At 40.1% G+C, this 20,484-nt stretch overlaps 1 protein-coding gene across 1 annotated transcript in view; it reads left to right on the top strand.

Moving 5' to 3' along the window:
* The window catches only part of grapa (GRB2 related adaptor protein a), a 34,458-nt gene extending 14,890 nt beyond the window's left edge, over window positions 1-19,568 (top strand). Inside the window, exons 4-5 of the mRNA XM_080904297.1 lie at window positions 5,567-5,735; window positions 18,284-19,568. Of these exons, the coding sequence (XP_080760423.1) occupies window positions 5,567-5,735; window positions 18,284-18,469 (355 nt within the window). The 3' untranslated portion in view covers window positions 18,470-19,568. The remainder of the gene's footprint in view (window positions 1-5,566; window positions 5,736-18,283) is intronic.
* The last annotated feature ends 916 nt before the right edge of the window (window positions 19,569-20,484 follow it).

Below are 20,484 nucleotides of genomic sequence, written 5' to 3'. Positions count from 1 at the left end.
TTTAAGTTGTTTACTTGCAATAAATATGTGTAATCCCGGCATTGATTGACATGTTTGAGTTCCACAGCCAACATGACTGAGACCAGGAAAACATTGTCAGATACCAAAAACCACAGCCTGTTAGAGAGAGGATATTGTATTCAAACCCAAATAAGAGCTTTTCTCATAAATTTTCAGTAGAAAGTCAGGTTTTCATAGCCTGAACCATAACTCATACTGGCACAGTTTAATACCACAGTTCAGTGACCAAAACACATCAGAGAGAGACAGGAACGTAAACACGGGGAAGAGAGAAAGAGGCAAAGCAAGAACAGTGTCAGAGAAGGACAGGACTTTATATTTCCTTCTGTTGTGTTTTCTCACGGTCAAGTACGACCATCACGTGCTCTGTGAGAGGCTCCAGAGGGTCTCCTCCTCCTTATTTATGTATTCATTTTTTTCTCATTTTAATTAATCCAAACTCGCTCTGTCTCTCACTCTCTCTCAAGGCTTAGACCGAGTTTACTCTGAGAAAAAGCAGATACAAAAAGTTATATTAAATTTATTCCCCAAATTCCAAACACTCAGATTGAAAAGATTTTCAATCATAACATAAATGTACCACAAAAAAAGCTTGAACTCAAGAAATCACAGAGCATCGTAAAAGTCTCATTACTTAAGAATTTTAAAATGTTATTGAATTTAAGGTGAACAAAGTTAATGAAAAGTGAAGACATGACATAGATCTGTAAATCTTTTGACAGCATCATGACAGTGGTGTCATTTGAGCTTTCTGCTTAAAGAGGCCTGCTTGTTGGAGACTTTTCCTGTGACCAACATGACTCATTCAGCAGAAGTGCTTGCTGACAGTTTCTGTCACCTTAGGATGGCAAGTCCTGCTGTTTTTAATTATTCATGTAGAAGGTCAAAACAAAAAAGGAAGCCGAAAAAAGAATACACGTTTAACAAACATCCAAAATGAGAAAAGCATTGTTAGTATTGCCCAACTGCTGTTAAGCATAGCATGGAATTTTTAGCGCTGCTTTTCCAACAATCCTGGTTTTATTTTGGATGCTTGCATTGTTCCACTTTGCACACAGACAAAAAAAACATGAAAGTAAACAGTTTTAACTTGATTTTAAAAAATTGATTGAAGTCAGGGGTATGAGCGCTTTCCCAAAGTTTCAGGTGGACGCGAATGACTTAAATATGCAGTAGAAATATTCAGCCCACTAAGTCAACACAGTTTCGATTAAAGTGCCTCCACCAAAACATATTTTATCATTCCTCCCCTTCTCTGCTTCATCACATCTCTCGCTCTGCACCCTCAGAGCACAGACGGTCACACTTCCTTCCTATCTCCTCAGCCATCTATCAAAACATGCTATGCTTTATTAATGCCACAAGCGGTTTGAAACCCCCCCCCCCCACTCACTCACTGACATGCCTGGTTGACATGCAAGGACGCTCCTTTAAAACGTGCACGCACTGGTGGTCAAAATGTGTGTGCATGGCGGCCTACAACGCATGTAATACGGCAGACGGTTATGCACGCTAGCTGGCACAAAAACATGATATAATCAGCAATTTGCATCACATGGGCACACAAACACACACAGATTAAAAACTGTCGGCCGGAGGTGTTAGTGTGACTGTGTGAAGTAGTCCAGACATCTGCAGCAGTTTAGAAACTGAACAGCAGATTAGACAAGGGGGCTGGCAGAATGAGAGAGACAGCAAGAACAAGGAAGTGAGAATAGATTGATGGGGGAAGTTGAGAGAAAGATGGTCGGACGACCTTTGAGCACACACAATAGCGCTGGCGCAGAGCAAAAGTCTGAAATGTAACTGCTGTCCTCATCTACAGTATATCTGACTCTGAGTTCTATCTCTAAATCTATTTCATTTTCTGTCTTTCAATCTTTCTCACTCTCATTCTTAGATTCTTGCTCTCGTTCTCATTTCCTTTTACTCGGAAACAGAGCATAATCTCTCCATCGCTGTGGGCCTTAATTACACTGGATCAGAGAGATGAGAGGGCACTTGGAGAGACTGCTTTGTGTATGTGTGTGTGCGAGAGAGCGATCCAGCTGAGACAGATGCTGTCTGCGCTCTTACAGCAAACTGCTTCTCTACTGTCTCTACTTCACCGTCATAATTAATAAAACCATCAGTATGACATCGCCGAATATTGTTACAACTACATTATCATGCATTCTCCTCTTGATTACATACAAGTATTTAACTCTAGATTATGGTTTATTTCATTCTAAATAAGGTGTGTTGCCATTGCGATACAGCAAAAAATAGTATTTAAATACTTTTTAAGGCTAGTTTTCTCATGATTTGTGTTCAAAGTCTCAAACTGCGTTATTATTATTTTTACCTCTTTCCTGATACTGATGTGTGTTTGTGTTTTGCATGGCAGGGTAAATTTAGCATCAAGCGTGGTTTAATGTTCAGCCAGTATTTAGCTAGCTTCTGGTCACTTGCATGGGCACTTTTTCCGGTGGGGGAGGGGCTGGGCATGTCAAACATTAATGATAGATGCCAGTTTCACATTAATATTCCAAAGCTAAACTGAAATTAATTTTTTTGTTTGTTTTTCGTTTTCTATTGATTTCTTTTTCCTGAAAATAATAATAATTTTTAATTTCCTGAAAATAAATTTTCTCTTTCAAATTTCAAACTACCACTGAGAAGGATGTAGAGGGTGCAGAATAACTTCAAATATTACCTTCTTTTCTTCTTTTCTTCCATCTGTTTTATGTGTTTAATTGTGCTTTACATTGTTGTGAATCCCCTCGAGGGAAAGTCCGTGTTGAGCTCACATCCTGTTTTAAAATCTTCTCGTCTCTGTTCACCTCTCACAGCACCCCTTACTTATTTTGACTTCGTTATCCAGCAGGGGCTTATTGTGTGATTTACTACCTCAGACAAGCAGCTGCTGCACAGTTGCAGAGCTGGTGGCAGTTACAGAGCCCCACCAGTAGGGTGCAGCAGAGGGCGCCAGACACCTTGGGAGATTATTGGGGCTGATGAAGATTACTCTGACAGAAGACCACAGTTTTGTGCTTTGTGTGTGTGTGTGTGTGTGTGTGTGTGTGTGTGTGTGTGTGTGTGTGTGTGTGTGTGTGTGTGTGTGTGTGTGTGTGTGTGTGTGTGTGTGAAGCTGAATTAAGAAAGGCAATGGAGACAAAGTGAGATAAAGAGAGAAAAGTTAGAAAGAACTGATATTAAGAGGTGATTGTCTGCACTGACAGCAATGATATGGCAACAATATGACAATAATAAAAAAAAAATTGTGGCCTTTAAGTAGCAGTTCATGAACATTACCACCCCAGCATTGGTCTAGGAACACTACAGCTTAAAACACAGTGTTCGTGTGTTGCCAGAGGGGCACAGACAGATCTGTTTGTAAGAGTCCCCGAAATTAAATGTAATTAAGACCCGATTAAACATTAATTCAAGGTGAAGTTGTGTTTGTTGCTTCTGGCTGTTCAGAAATTTTCCTCAGAGTTTATTCACCAAACCTCAAACCCTCGCACAGGGTACCAAAATAGCTGAAGCCAACCAGACCTGTGGGCAAAATAAAAGCACTGTTGGTCATACAGAATGAGTTAATATTCACATGCTGGTAGGCTGTCATTTTAGAAAGACACATTTGATTAATTTAATATTCCTGCAAAATAAAATCCTCAGTTTTGGGAGTCAGATCGTGAGAGGAGAGAAACAAGGACACACAGGCTGGAGAAAAAGAGGAGGCAGAGAAAGAAGGGCAGGGTGGAGGTATAGCTGAATGCCATCCAGTCATAAGGGAGCCAGCTCTGCTTGTTCACAGGAGCACAGTGTCTGAATAGAGAAAGGAATTCTGGGTGAAAAAAAGCCGATGCTCATTTACTTTCCGCGAGCCTGGAGCACGGCCAATCAGACGCGATTCAGAAGGAGCCGAGCAAGGTTAAACCACAAATCCCCCCAAAAAGAGATCCCACATTGTGCTTTTTCGCTTATTAGGATGCATCATTCAATGGCGGTATTTCCATCCACACCGATGACGCTGCGCTAGAAGAGAAATGGGAGAGAGAATGTTGGCTCTCTCTTTAACCACCGACGTGATATTTTAGCAATCATTAACATAACATTAACACACACACCTACTCTGCGATGTGTTTAGAAATATGGGGGTGTTGCACTGATTTCCGCTGCATGTTAGACGCAGTTATGTAACCATGTAATCACGGTGAGATGTCCAGATTTCTAAAGATAAGCTGGGAAGTTACTTAGCAACCACCACAGACCAGGACAAGGGGAGCAGGTATGATTGTCAATGAATGCTGGCCAAACTCTTCTAATTATAACAACAAGGCAAAGCTCTTCAACACCTAGGCTATTTTTGTTTGTGTCACTTATGGCTTTATTTTATTATTATTTGTCATTTGCTTTGCTTGGCTTTGATCAGAATCTGTCTAAAAATGTTGCTGATTTTGTGCTACAAAGCATCTAAACCACATTTATTTAAATTTAAAGGGTATTGGGTTTATTTGACATGAGACTCACAGAGCAGTCTGTGAAAATGTCATTGTCTGCTTTTATGAATTCTGAGAAACTGACTGTGTTAGATATTTCCACAGTAGTTTGGGTTTCTCTTTGTAACAGCTTGTCTGTTTTCACATTATTTCAACAGCTTTAAGTCAACCCAGGGTCCTGGGATTGGACTCGGGCACAGCTTCCGGCTCAAAATGAAAAACACACCAGGTTAATTCTGCCTGTGCGAGGACACGACACTCTTACGGAAGAGACTTGTAATCTCAAGCGTTTCTCTTGCTTATACGTATAATACCAAGCAGAGGTCACTCCACTGATTTTAGAGGCAAATTGAAATGCACTAAATCCATTGTCCAATCAGCAGCTGACATCTGGGAGGAGGCTTTGCAGGCTAAACATTAAGACTATTAAGAAATAGTTGGTCCAGATGTACTGTAAGACAAAAAGAAATAAACTAAAAGAAAAATAAAGAGACCTTGTGATTGACAATAGAGTACATGATTAAAAAGCAGGATTATTCAGCCATGATTCCTACAATAGACCTTAAATTGAGCCCAAGCACCGTCAACACAGTTAACAAGTCACCGTTTTGTTTCCAAATTATTTCTGAGAGTAAATGACCCGTGTTGTTGCAGATATATATATATATGCAATTTGTCCCATATAAACAATAGTAAATATTCAAACTTTTAATGAGATTTGGGAATTTTGCCCAGTGTGTTTTATAGATTTCATTTCCATGAAGTTTAATCCAATAAAGGGAAACTGGCTGTGGCAGTGATTCTCAGTGTTTGTGAGCATGGAGCCACTGCAGGGTGGTGTTGTGGATGACCAGGGGAGAAAGAAATGAGCAAAATTAAGATTTATCAAGAGGAACAAAATAAGGATTTTCTCACGATTTTGTATTTTTTTTAGTGTTAGTTAACAAAATGGCAAAAAAATGGAACTCATTAGTTAAGGTATGCTACTGCGAGGAAGCACATATCCTCATAGATACTCAGTTTTATGATCGTTTGCATCTCTTTGTTTACCTGTTTTGCAGTTATGGGGATCATGTTCAGCATTTCAAGGTACTGCAGGATCGCTGTAGTCAGTACTACGTGTGGGACGAGGCGTTCTCCTCTCTGAACGAGCTGGTGGACTTCTACCACAGCAACAGCATCGCCAAGGAGAGGACGGTCTTTCTGAGAGACCCCGAGCACTTCGCCAGGGTGAGTTTCTTTTGATTTCATGGTTTTCTTAAAGCAATCTAAAATAAAATTTAAGTGGGGAAGCTATAACCTGATTTTTTTTTTTTTTTCGTATTTGTACTGTAACAAAGTAAACCCTCTAAACTGATCTAATCAATCAGTTTTCAGCTCAATCTGCTCATTGTAGGTCTCCTTCTATGGTCATTTCAGGTGAGATAAGGAGGTCTAGCTTGCTAGCACTGGATTCTGATTGTGAAAGCCAGGTGAGGAGCTACCAATCAGATTAAACTGTGCTTTAAGGGAGGGGTGGCCTTAAAGAGGCAGGAGCTAAAACTGTGACTAATGCAAATGTGTTCCAGTGGAGTCCTAGGAGAAAAATATACAGTAGAAGTAAAAATGTACACAAAAGTCTCCCTTTAAACAAACAGTTTTTAAAAGCAACCTGAATATAATTTATTTGAAATGGAATATATTAAATTAAAAAAAATTAAATGTACCTAAATCACCTAAAAAAAATAAATAAAAAAATCCCTATGCATTTTTTAATCCCATTATCCTTATGAGTGTCCTCACCAAACCATTTAAGACACATCTGTTCTTGCTGTCATCTGTCTCTGTCTCGTTCCTCTTCCCTCCGCCGTACTCCCATACATCATGTTAACTATCAGGCGAGACACAGTAAATTATCCGGTGCTTATCAAATCAGTACGCCTGGACAAACATAACAAGCTGAGTATTCATTTTTCATTTGACTCGAAGGCATAACCTGTCAATCTAATGTAGCTGATAACTATGGGAAAAACTCCATATGTGGAATTTCTGGAGCTGCAACTGCGTCGGCGGAGTTTGATGTTTGACGTAGAGGTGCAGCTTGTAATGAAACATCACAGAGCAGCCGCCAGTTTGGAGCAAAATCAAATCAGTCATCTTAGACAGCGTGCCAGACGGACTGAGCACAGCAGTGTTAAAGGAAACTGATTTTCTAAAAGGCAATTCTACGCATTAGTCATGAGGTAGCTACATATCAAATTTGGGCATATTATTACTTTACTCCATAATTCAATCACCCGATCAGTCTTAGGTGGATCACACTCTATGTAGAGTGTGATATGTAGACTCCAAAAGACTGCACACGATAGTGATATACTACAGCTGTAAACCAGAAGCACAGCCCAAGCATTAGTAGTACTTTATTTGATTTTTAGTATGAGAAATGACAGTTAGTTCCTGAGAAGGCGTCATCATGGGAAAAGCTGCTGTTGTTGTTGTCATTATGTAGACAAGCTCGTATTGCACAGTAACTACTCCTGGGAGCGGCAGGCAGTGCCGCACCCGCAGGCGAACCCAGTTGCACCGAAGGGATTTGATCCACAGCAATCCCGACCTGACAGCATGTTTGTGTCACTGTAACACAAACCACAAGCTAATACTTCATATAACATCATATTCACTTCTGTGGTTTCAGCCCCGAGATTTGACCTCGATTCATCGGCGAACAGAACGATCAATTTAGTGCAGTCATCTGCCAGTGTTAGCTGTCACATGGAGATCATGTTTCATTTACTACACTGACAAAAATTATAATTCTCAAAATGAAACCGAGGAATGTCTGGCATTGCTGGATGCGTGGTTTTTGTCTTAAGTCGTTCTTTTAGTCAGCCTCCTGTCTTCATGGTTTACTCCTGCTACTCTGTCAGCTGGCTGTTATTGTACATCACAAAGTCCCCAGTTTCTTTTAAACAAACAAAAAGTCATTTACAGTACTGTGCAAAAGTCTTGTATCTTATCATTTTCATTTGCTTGTTAAGCTGCTTAAGACAATGTCAGAATTTGGTGTTTTATGTTGTATTATCGTGCATGTCGCATGTTTTAATTAAATGCTTGCACCTATTTGTCATTTTCCTAATAAACTATAAAGAAACGAGGGCTAGTTTGAGACTTTTGCGCAGTACTATATGTTATTTTAAATAAATAGGGTTTGCTGTTTTTCTTAATTTGTGCAAAATTATGTTACACAAAAAGTCCTGCAAAATGCATAACATGTAACTCACTCAGACTTCTGAATGGAGTCCAGTATTTTACAATCATATGAAGCACAGAAGAAGCCAAAGGCATAAGCTTAATGTGCCCTGGATGAATTTCTCAGCTGGATTTTTAGCACAGACTTTCTTACTTATTCCAGCTAGGGAGCCGTAACGTCATAAGAGTAATATCAGCGCAGTGTAATTTCCAGATCCTGTATATTTAAAATAAAAGAGTCACAATCAAGATGGGCTTGATCTTAAGTCATTTACATGAGCACTTTACACTTTTCTCATTTTGGGCTCGATGGGAGTCGAGGATTAACAGAATGTGACAGGGTAAATTTTGCTCACATCACTCATTGAAATGGATCTCATCATATGTGGTTACTTAGCCCACAGCTCAACTGAGTATCAGTTAAGAATCAGTGCTTCAGATGGCCTACAGATGATGTTGAAGTTTGGATCGTTTAACCTCAAGAAGTTGGATTTTTCAGTTTTCTGCATGTTTTCTTTTGATTGTAGATGATAGTGGTGATAAAGGTTTAATTGCAGTTTTTATGTTAGAAAATGCAAGAGCTCCCTCGTACTCTGTGTTTACAGTACATGCACAGACAAATTTTGCCATAGAGCTGTCTCATGTTTTCTTTATTGACTTAATAATGTTTTTAATACCCCAAATAAGAAGACATGATCCTAAAGCAACTCTGGAGCAGCTTAGAATTACATCCAAGCTTTATCCTTAATGCTGCCATCTGTTTTCAAAGCACCCTTGCAGATGGGATCTGTTTGCGACCACTGCTTTCACTGCCTCGGTTCGGTTCACCTTTGAAATCAAACCTTTCGCCTAACGATCAGCTCTGTGAAGTGCCAAAAAAGAAGCAGAGAGGTGCTGACATCCGAGGTGGTGGCCTGCAGATAGCCAGTCACTGCTGCTCTGTGGTGTTTTGCAGATGATCAGAGAAGAAGTGATGTTAGTGGCCAATGAGTCAGTGCTGTTATTACAACTAAAGGGAGGCAGGGAATAAACAGACACACATGCACGAGTGTATTTCAGGCAAGGTAGCAGCACATTGTAGTTCTCGCCCTCCTTTCTCCACGTTCCTTTTATGTTCTGCTTGAAGTAATAATAGCATCCTTACTGATCCAGCCTGGAGAAGAATGCCTGCAGTAATATACTTTATGTCACCACAAAAAGAGAGAAAAAGATTATTAGCCTTAACCCAAAGTAAAACCACCAGAATCGTCACTAAATTATTTTAAACCATCGTTAAAAAAAGGAAATGTCTGTTTACTAAAGAATAAAATACACCTTTGCACTTATAATTTACAGGATTGACACTAAAATGCACTGACTTCTGTGTAAAAGCTAACTCATACTCAGTGCCTTAGCTATACGAAGGTTAACTGAGCTCATGTGCATGGCCACCCCTCCAAATTTGGAGCCGATGTGGATGAGAGGACCCGCCCAGTACTACCTCAAAATCATCCAGGTGTCTGCCATGCTTACTCTGATATGAAGAAACCTGAGTGTCCTATCAGTCCCACATGCTAACGGTAGCTCCCTATTGATCGTGGCACTTGTTAACATGACCTTAGTTGCCTGGACAGCAGGCTCCAAGGAAAGATTGTTTTAATAGGCTAGGGTAACCTGTAAGGGCTATTTGCTCTGATAAAGAATAATACTTTGACTTCTACCTTTACTGTTTAACAAAAGGTTAAAAAGTGGATGTCCACAAGTTAGACTTTAATTGTGGGACATTTTATTAAAGACATTTAGCAAGAGCAGCTGACATCACCCAACAGGAAAGCAGCTGGGCATTCAGTAGAAAAATTATGTAAACCAAAATCCTTCTGAATGAACCATTTAACACGGCAAAAAAAGCGCACACAAAAAGCCAAAATTTACAAAATGTATGCATATCTGAGTCGTGAAGATGATGCATTTGATCGTTGTGATGATGTGCTTTTGGAGTAGCTGCTTCTAGATTTGTTGTAGTTTGTCTCATGGAACAGGAAACCTTCAGATTTTTTTTTCATCCTAAAAAAAAGTCTTTTTTTTGCAAATTGAGCTCCTGATTAGTTGCATCATGGCTGGTCATAAAACCGTTCAGAGCGTGCTCCAAATCACTCGGGATGATGCGCAGTGCATTCGTCTCTCTGTGCAAGTGCAGCTGGAGCAGGTGTGAAGTGATGAATTTAGCTTTAGGCAGTTATGGTGGTACTTAAACGGAAGATGGCTACAGCCATCCCCCGGGAGACTAATAAACTGTATGACCTAAATACTGTGATAATTGAATTCTCTTTAATGCGAGTGAATAGCACATGAAAACAACACCAGGTTTTGTTTCTGAATATTTCAGTTTTCTGAGAATTTCTCATGCTCATGCACAGGAAGCTTAAGGCTACACCAACGACACCACCACAGAGGAGGTGGTGTTATGTTATGACTTCTGGCTTTGTGGTTTGGGCAGAAATAGCACAAAAAGGATGACTGTCCTCTCTCCATCTGCTCAAACGGCTCATTCAAAAACACACTTTTGGATCCACTTGTGTGCAGTGACTTCTGACAAACTCAAGCTGAAGTGGAATACGAACACAGGAGAAACAAAACTAGGACAGATGCTGCATTCTTGTATTCTTTTATTGGCACTTACTGCTAGAAAACAGCCTGGAGGCTTTAACAAGATGTTTATGGTTGTTAATTTCATTGCTTTTTACACCCCATTTATTCTGTCTCATATTTTACTATGATGACACAGGCAATTTGCCCTGAATTCTCAATGAATATGCAGGTATTAGAGGTCAGCTGTGACTCTTCTGTTACTTTTAAGAATATGGTTAAACTTAAGAAATAATAGGGCTTATGGAAACCGCCACTGTTCACCCAGCGTCTATCTAAGCATTAGTAGAGCAGCATTACTTTCATGATCAGTGGAGTTTCTACATATTGTACATTTAAGGATCTGTAAAAGCACTTTATGCTAATCCTAACCTTAACTCTTCTTACCCTTCCACCATCAATCTTTTGCATGTAAAGCAAATGTGTTAATCACAACGCCACAGAGCCGATTTAAGGAAATTAAGAAAATTGTTCTTTAAAAACAAAAGAAGCAAATGTAAAATTCCCATAGTTTTGAAAATGCATCTACAAGCTCTAATTTAATGGTTCAACACCCAAAAGAAATTCATTTTACAGTTATGGACATGATTAAAGTCGCTGCAGATTCATTTACTCATGATCGATTATTTCAGCTCTTATCTTCAGGCCACTTCCACTCTGCTATCAGCATTTAGCAGGACCTTCAATATTACTTAAAGTGTATTTTAAATTTGCTCACATACGTGCAGTAGAATAAAAAAAGAAAAACACAAAAATACACATTATCACTACATATGGCTTTCATGGTCCTCAAGTACCATAAAAGACTGTTTCTGTTTTACCAAATAATGTTGTTGTTGTTGTTTTTTTTAATTTTGTTTTTTCTTTCATTTGGTTCTGCTTAATTTCCTGGTTCTATGATATTATATCATATCTGTTCCATTCATCAGTGACAGGAGTCAGGCACAAAACCAAATTCTGATTGTCTTTATATTACGCAGCATCATTAGTCTCAGGTCAGAAAGTTGCCCCATCAGAAGCAAGCTTATTAAGGGTCCACTAGGACAGTGTTATGTAATTATCTTCCTGAAACATGTGTTCATAATAATAATAATAATATATATAAAATGTGGCATGTGTTTGTCACGATCCTGGGTCTTAGGACCCAGTGTTTTGAGTTTTAGTTCATTTTGATGTTTATAGTATGTTTAGCTCATTAGGCCTCCTATGTTGATTTGCTTATTAGTTCCCCCTTGTGTTTCAACCCATGTTAAGTCTCCCCTGCCCTTCATGTCTCTCTGTGCCCCCTCTGTTCTGTTTATGGTGTGTCTTTTGCATGTTTGAGTTTCTTGTTTTCTGTCACCCTGCATTGTGCATTATGTTCTCATGGTTGGTCTTTTGTTACTCCCTCTAGTCTAGTCTCTTGTGTTCAAAGCTGAGTATTTCCCTCTGTGTATTTTGGTTCTTAGACCTCTGCCTTATGGTTTGTCTCTGTTTCTTAGTTGCTGTCTCCACTGTGTCTAGTTCGCGTCTCTGTGTGATACTTCCTGTTTTACTTTGAAGGTCCATGCCTCATGTGAGTGTTTCTAGTTTTGCGTCTCTGTCTCGTCCAGTCCTGATTTCTCCCAGCTGTGCCCTCCTTCTGTGTCTCATTCCCTCGTTATCCCTCTGTGTATTTAAGCCCTGTGTTTCTCTTTGTCAGTGTCGTAGTCTCCCTCATAGCTGTGTGATGTTTCCCTGTGGCGCCGTGTGTTTTAGTTCTCCCAGTTTAGTTTTGTACTGTTGTTTTCCCACTCCACGCCAGCAATAAAGCTGTGTTTTTTGAGTTTACCTTTTGTCTCTGTGAGTTTGCGTTTGGGTCCTACTTTTGCCTGCACACAGCCGTACTGTGACAGTGTTGGTTGTTTACATGTATGGCTAACCTTAAAAATGCAGTCACTTATTTTTTAACGTATGTAATAGAAAAATATGTTGTACTTATATGACTATTGAACATTTGTACATGTATATTTTCATGATCTGTTTCTCATTATGCTTTTCTCCTCCTTCACCACTGCTCGCTCTCCTCCCTCATTTCTACTTCATTGTCTTCCTCCTCACATCAAACCTCATCTCTTGAACTGAAGTCAGGGCTCTACATGCTCATTTATTCCCAATATTGTAATATAGCTAGGCTTGTGTGTCCTAAAAATCACACTTACCCTCTAATAAAAGTTTAACTACATTAATTACAAAGTTTAATTACATTTAATTACTCACATCGCAAGTTCATTCATTAAGTGTCTTTTAACAGCAGCTAACACAAGCTAACAGAAGCTAACAGCAACTAATAGAGACTAAGAGACTCTACTGTAAGCCAAAACAGCAGATGCTAGCTGGGGCAAACACAGAAATGGTCAGGATAACACTAACACTGGCCAACAGCAGCTAACACAGGCTAACAGTAGCTAACAGAGGTTAACAGCAACTAATAGAGACTAAGAGACTCTACTGTGAGCCAAAACAGCAGAGGCTAGCTGGGGCAAACACAGAAATGTTCAGGATATCACTAACACTGGCCAACAGCAGCTAACACAGGCTAACAGTAGCTAACAGAGGTTAACAGCAACTAATAGAGACTAAGAGCTCTACTGTGAGCCAAAACAGCAGAGGCTAGCTGGGGCAAACACAGAAACGTTCAGGATATCACTAACACTGGCCAACAGCAGCTAACACAGGCTAACAGTAGCTAACAGAGGTTAACAGCAACAATAGAGACTAAGAGCTCTACTGTGAGCCAAAACAGCAGAGGCTAGCTGGGGTAAACACAGAAAAGTTCACGATATCAACAACTCACCTCAGTATTGCAGTCATCAGACAGAAGTGAGTTTCATTCACTCATCAGACTCTCTTCTAAATGTTTTACAGCCTCCTCCAGAGTAAACAGACGTAGACACCAGCTGACTTAAACAGCAGACAGCCTATGCTCACTACAGATAAATATAGAAAGATATAAATAGAGTTGTTTATCCTATAGTGGCCACCTTAGCTAGGATTATGCACTTGAATTAGGAAGAGTAAGAAAACAAACTTCCGTTGGCTGCAGTCCACAGACATCTAGACATCTTTTACACACTGTACCTTTAGGACATGACAAATTAATTCTATATCCATTGCTGTGGAGTTTCGCCCACATACAGCAACAGTGTGACTTTGTTTTGAGAAAAAATAAGTGAAAATAACTACAGTGAAGTGTCAGCTGCTGGTCATATACAGTATCCTTGTATCGTTCTGTGTTTAGCACACTGGCTGTGATGTTGTTGCCCTGTAGGTCACTTTGAATCTGAATCACATCATGCCCCAGAGCCAAAGGTGCCGTGCTTTCCTTACATGGCTATGCAGCCTTTCTGTCTTTCCACACGAGATCACAGCAGCTTAGTCAGTTCTTTATGTCTCCATATGTGTTTACTGTTTTAATTTGAGCTTTAAGGTGTATTTTCTGTGCCTGTCTGTGGAGAGCTTTCCTTAGCATTGAATCTCCATAAACATAATGTATTTCTACAGCCTTCTACTTCTTTACAATTTAATCTGTGAGAGGATCAAAGGTGGGGGGAAAAAAGAGAGATGCAATCATGTAAACACCAGCCGATCATTTCTGCACTGGCTCCATCCGTATCCAGTTATCTTCAATTCTTCTTCATCAGTGGGCTTGGTTTCCCAGTAGGTAGATGCGCAGATTAAAAGCACACATGAAACATTGATATTAGCTTTGGACCCATCTGGCTTTTTCACCGTCAAGCTATATAAAATCACAGTCAGCTGGTCTTCGCGTCTTGGCCTTGGGCATCAACAAAGCTCCAACACCCAGCGTCTTCCACTGGCAGCGTTTGCACACGGTCATACAACTCACGCTTTACTTCTCTTGGAGAAAAGATTGTTTGATGAATGACTTAACCTGGTTATGGTGGCAAAACCATATTTAGGGTTTCTATTTGGGTTTTGATCATGAGAAGGACTCTTAAGCATCTCCGAGGTGCCACTGTGGACAGAATTGTGTGAGCTACAAAATACTCTGTGCCGTTTTTGGAGAAGAAAAAACCCCCAAAGAAAATACTAAATGAAAGAAATTTGCCCTAAAGACCAGTTAACCAGACAACAATATGGCAAACTGGGAAATAAACAGTCTGGCACTTTCTTGTGTATTTGCTCAGCAGCTCTTTCTTCTTTGTGAGCTTGATGTGCACGCTCAAAGCTCTGAAATATTAACAGTATTCAGTATCCACTTCTTCACAGCATCACTTCTTTTTCTTTCATAAAAGAAATAAGAATACAAAGAAAAAAACTGTTCATTCCCCCCCTTTAACCATTTAGATTATAAAGAAAGACGAGGTTATGAAAAGATTGTGTTCAGTGTTTCTCTTACTTTTTGTGTTCGACTAAATAGGTCAGTTTCACAGACGTGAACCGAGTGTGTTGAGCACTTGTGAGTCCTTGAATCATGTTGCACCATGGTGGGTTTTTTTGTATGTATGTGTGTGTGTGTGTGTGTGTGTGTGTGTGTGTGTGTGTGTGTGTGTGTGTGTGTGTGTGTGTGTGTGTGTGTGTGTGTGTGTGTTGACCCTCCTATTGTTTTGTTTGTCTTCCCAAACTAATTCCACATCAGCTCATTACATGGCTCTTGATAGCTTCTTATCTCAGTATGGCAGAATAGGAAATAATTCTCCTAACACATCCCTTAATATCCTCATGTCCTTGTGTTGCAAAGCCTTCCCTTTTACCCTGGAAAACTTGGACCTTGTGCAAAGGGGCAAACAAGCAGTATTGGAGGAATTTTCGTTGCATTCTGTGCACAAGGGAACTAGCAAAAGCTGTACTGTCAGTGCTCTCTTAGGCGGTAGAGTCAACCCTAATCACAAGGATACATGGATTGTATTTGTCTTTACAAGAGAGAACAAGAATGAAAGGGTTCTTCTTGTGCAACCCACACAAACTAGAAGTCTCGACTAGATCAGTGAAACAATAAATCATAAGACTGTGAGGATTATATAGATTTGCAGGCCTGATGGATTCTGTCTGGGTTTCTTGATCCTAATCCCACTGTCTAGTTAGTGCATGTACTTGTTTGTAACTGTGTACATGTTTTGTGTGCCTACCGCTACTTGGATGTCATTTTATTGGGCCTTACTCTAAGATAAAGCAGTCCACAATAAAAAAGCCCAGAATTGCAACATAGATATCTACGCACCTACATATAAAAAACAATATTGGTATTCATTGCAGCCTCCCCGCTCCCTCGCAGTTCACATCACATCCACCTTCTTCTGTGGGAGCGCCAGTGATAGCCGGGTTAGTTAAGTTCGAGCCTCTCTCCTTAAAATAGCCACTTTTGTTCTGCCACTCTTAAACTGCTTTTACTTCACGAGTCAGCAGCGATCAGAGGAGGCCGGCGATCGAGGGAGAAGAAAAACAGTACTTTTGTGAACTCAAAGAAAAACATCTTGAGGAAGAGAGAGAAGAATCTGAGGGCTGAATTTAAAGCGGCTCCCCTTGCCCTGGATTGCCATCAAACATCACAGCGACAAGCATTATAAGCGTTGTTTGTTGTTGTTATTTTTAGTGGGCATGTGTGTTTATTACACTCATCATTCTGGACTGATAGCACCTCTCCGTTGCATACCCATCCCTCTGTGTTTTTCTTTTATGACCAAGAGAAACTAAAATCTACCATTTACTCAATTTAAATATCGGATAAAACCCAACGCTGGGCAGGGATAGCTCAGTAGGTAAAGTGGTCGCCCCATGATCGGAAGGTCGGCGGTTCGAATCCACTTAACGGCTACCCTGAGGTACCCCTGAGCAAGGTACCGTCCCTACACACTGCTCCCCGGGCGCCTGCTTAGTGGGCTGCCCACTGCTTCACTGAGTGAATGGGTCAAATGCAGAGAAAAACAAGTAATTTCCCCATGGGGATCAATAAAGTATCCATTATTATTATTATTATTAAACAAGGCTTTTGAGGAGAAGAGTGGCGCGAAGTGATTTTCATGCTTCACGAAGGTGCGCATAATGAGAATTTTATGCAAAGCACATGATGTTCATCACCATAAAAGTGTCACAGCAATCTAAAATATCTTGCCTCATTGATATTAACCTGCTGTCAGGTAAGGACAGTCTGAGAATCGAAGGGTAAAGAAAGTGGAATGTGTCAGAATGGTAACTTTAAACCCAACAGGGCCAGATTAGTGGTGTGTCTGGAGTGGGAGTAAGCAGCATGTTCTTTGTTTTTCTGTCTGTTAGGTCCTTTCTAACATCGCTGTGTGTCTGTACTCGCTCTCCCCTTGAAAATATGCCCTACACGCATGGTTTTCTTTACAGCTTCCATCACTTTCTCAGTATCACAAGTCCTTGAAGCCCTCGAAACAAAACCAGCCACCCATTCATTTTCATCAGTTTCACCTTCAGTTCACCGTCCTATCCCAGCTGTCATAGGACAAGAGAGGGAGTACACCTTGGACTGTACTCCAGTCTAACACAGGAACAACACTGAGAGACAAACAACAAGTCAACAAGTCACATTACATTCATGCATATGGCCAATTTAGCCATTTATCCTAACCCCATGCATGTCTTTGGACTGTGGGAGGAAGCTGAAGTACCAGAAGTAGTGTGTGTGATTGGGTGAATGAGAGTTGCTGTAGTGTAGTTGTAGCTGTAGTGGAAGGTGCTATATAAGTATCTGTCCATTAGCATATGCTACTCTTGGATAGATCTAGTTGTTTCCCTGGTCCTGATAGTACTGTATCACCCTAATAAAGAATTTTGCTCTCAGACTGCAGGCTTACTAACAGTTTCTAGGATACCCAAAACTGGCTGTGATATTAAATCAGCATGAAACATCTGTCTTTTGCAGGACATTAAGTTGATTTGGTTTCTGCAGCCATCTAAACGTAGCGAGATAAACACGTTAATAACTCTACAACCCCCTCATTTGACGAGTAACATATTTGACCGTCACATGCAAATAACACCATGCTGCTACAGCGTAACCCCACTGAATACTACACACATTGCACCGGTGTGTTATGACTCATTTTATGTGGGAGATGTTGGATTACAGAAGCTTACTGCCTCCTTTCCAGCTTTTAAAAATAGAAAAGTAGCATTCATGTTCTTTGTTTCTGGATTGAATTGGTAAAAAAGAGCTTCATTGACATTTGACATGTGGTGTCTTTATATTGTGCGATGAAAAGGCCTCATCTCTCATTTTCTAATACAGGGATGTCAAACTCATTTTACATCGTGGGCCACATGCAGCCTACTTAAGCAGGCCAGTGAAACTCCCCTTTCTGTGACTGTACAGAAGTTTAACTGCACATTTAATCTCAGAGATATTTTAATTTAAGAAAAAGAAGTTCAGTCATAATAGTTTGTTATATCAGTGAAAGAAGACTGTCATTATGACTCTTTGGACTTTAAAGTGTAAACTGACAGAAAGAGTTCTGGTAGCTCACTTGTCCACACTATAAAAAACAACAACAACAACAACAACAACAACAACAACAACAACAACAACAACAACAACAACAGTAATTTTCTACCTGTTTTTTAACAGAGGCTTCTGTAAATGGCAAATGTGTGGTTGAAGAAAAATATACAAAAAAATCTTTAAAAAATTCAGAATACAGAAATTCTTTCATTTTAAAATTTTGTATAATATTTGCATTTATACTTTATACTGGAGTCTTTGTTGGGCCAATTCTGGCTTTAAGGTTCACTTCCCCGGGCTAATGTGTAAATCTTATATAGCTTGATAGCTGTCTTCAACACAGGGGTGGGTTACTTTTAGTATTTTCTTTGACGCTATTAACTGGGTATTAACTTACTGTTGTGATGAAAATGTGTGATTAACTCTCTTTTTTTTTCCTCCTCCCCTCCCTCCTGTTCCCTCTCTCCCTCCTGACCCACAGCGTTCCCATCATGCCCAAGCTGTCTTCGACTTCACCCCGCACCACCCGTCCCAGCTACGCTTCCTGCGTGGTGATGTCATTGAACTCATTGACTGCTCTGATTCGGTGCGCTGGAGGGGCCGTTGCCATGGACGCGTGGGCTACTTCCCTCCAGAGTACGTCCAGCCCATTTATCACTGCCAGTGACCTGACCTCGTGTCAAACAAGCGCACGGCCATTCCTTCGGGTTCACCGACGAGCCATCCTGAAAGACACTCACGCTGCTCCCCCGCTCTGCACTCGCCCGTCAACTTCCTGGAGCAAACGACGGAGCTACCACCGAACGACCCGTTCCCTAAACTGATTCCTCCCAATGCCCCCCTGTGATGTCGCCCTTTAAATCAGCCTTTGCTGCAGGCTCATCTGATCATCTGATCCTGAAGACTCCACTTTCTCCTCCGATCCAGACATGGACCTTTACACTGTGGAGAACTCTCACATATATTCAAAGTCATACATACTCCCAGTTATAATCATTTATTACAGCATACCATCTCTTTTAGAAAAGTAACACACATAAACACTAAACTGAGGGGAAAAGTGTGTGGCCCATGAAAACTCCTGAAGGAAGGGCAGGCTTGCTCTCTGGCTCATTTACTCCAGTATTTTGCCATCCTTTTCACCAGGAGCTGGACAGAAAGTCATTGTGAGTGTGAACACTTAGAGGATACTGACACAGCAGATTCCTCTGTCACTGAGCTGGTGTGTGTGTGTGTGTGGGGGGGGGGGGGGTGTCTGTACAGGTGTAAAGCTGCAGTCTTTACATACATACATGCATGTTGTGTGACGATGAGGGAGTGAGAAGTGTGTTGATTGTGTTGATTGTATCTGTGTGCGCGTATATATGTGTGTGTGTGCGTGTGTGTGTGTTTGAGCGTGCTCAGTGGACCAGTGAAAGGAGTCACTGTGTTACAGTGTGACAGTAAGACGAACACTGCCCCGACATCGCTTTGTTAATACAAAAAAAGAAGAAAAACGCGCTGCTTAAAATGTAACATGCTCAACTCAATTTACTGATCAATCGTTTGTTCTTGAGTATTTATTCTTATCCACGTGTGATCTTAAAATACATATACTGCAAGTGAATTTAAACATTGTATACATGTTTTGCTTCTGTTGAAACTGTTGCAGTTGCTTATGAGGAACAAACTTCATGTGACTGACAGCAAGAACTTGGATCGGTCTTCCTTATCCTGTAACAAAATCATTGAAATAAAGTGATACATTCACATCTTTGAGCCCTGAAGCTTGGACTTTATTTGGTATTTAATGTATCTGCTTTTAGTGTGTATTTTACAATGATCTTGTGTTCTTTTTAATGAAAAGGTCACATGTGCCATAATTTGCTGTGATCTTGATCAGTTTTGTTGGTGCTATTTCCCCCCCCCCCCCCCCCCCCCCCCCCTTTTTTTTTTTTTTTTTATAATCAGTTTTATCCTGAAGTTCCCTCTACCAAAGCCATTGGAGCACTGCTAATCTCACAATCCCCCAAACCATTTAATTAAATGGTCAATTAAATTTAACAGATTTAATGTACTTGTACTTTGAGTATTTCAATGTTATGCTACTTTCGGCTTTTACTTTAGATTACTCCATATTTTGAATGCAATTATTGCATTTTGTGCCCAATGCTATATAATTTAAAGTTTTAGATACTTATTATTTTTACAGATTAACTTCAGTTTTATAACCAAGCTGCTGAGCAACATTACAGGAACATACACATGAATAAATCAATAATTAAAATCCAATAATATCATGTATATGATTCTGATTTGTTTTTATTTCACATGACTTTAGGTATTAGGTATTTTAAACATGTTTGAATATGTAACCAGTGAATTATTATGCCATGTAAGTAAAATTATAATTTTATAACTTTTTTCAGCTATCCATCAAAAGATTAGGTTTAAATTCTGATGCAGCTCCACTTTTTACATAATAAATCTGGAGGCAGGGCCACATATGAGCTTAAAAACTGTGGTTTGTACATAAATTTTCTAAACTTATTAAATATTAATAAGTAATATACTAAGCATTTTGATCCTCCCTGCTACCTCCAAGCACCATTGTTGGTCTGCCCTGTGCCTCCACACTTAAAAGTTATGGAAATGCTCCCGGTCAAATAGAGTCCACTATGAGTCTTTCTTCTGTTTAATGTC

The sequence above is a fragment of the Rhamphochromis sp. 'chilingali' genome, assembly GCF_963969265.1.
Source record: "Rhamphochromis sp. 'chilingali' genome assembly, chromosome: 15".
In the NCBI taxonomy this organism is placed as follows: domain Eukaryota; kingdom Metazoa; phylum Chordata; class Actinopteri; order Cichliformes; family Cichlidae; genus Rhamphochromis; species Rhamphochromis sp. 'chilingali'.
Note: the sequence above shows the minus strand (reverse complement) of the source record. Positions and strands in the feature narration are given on the sequence as shown.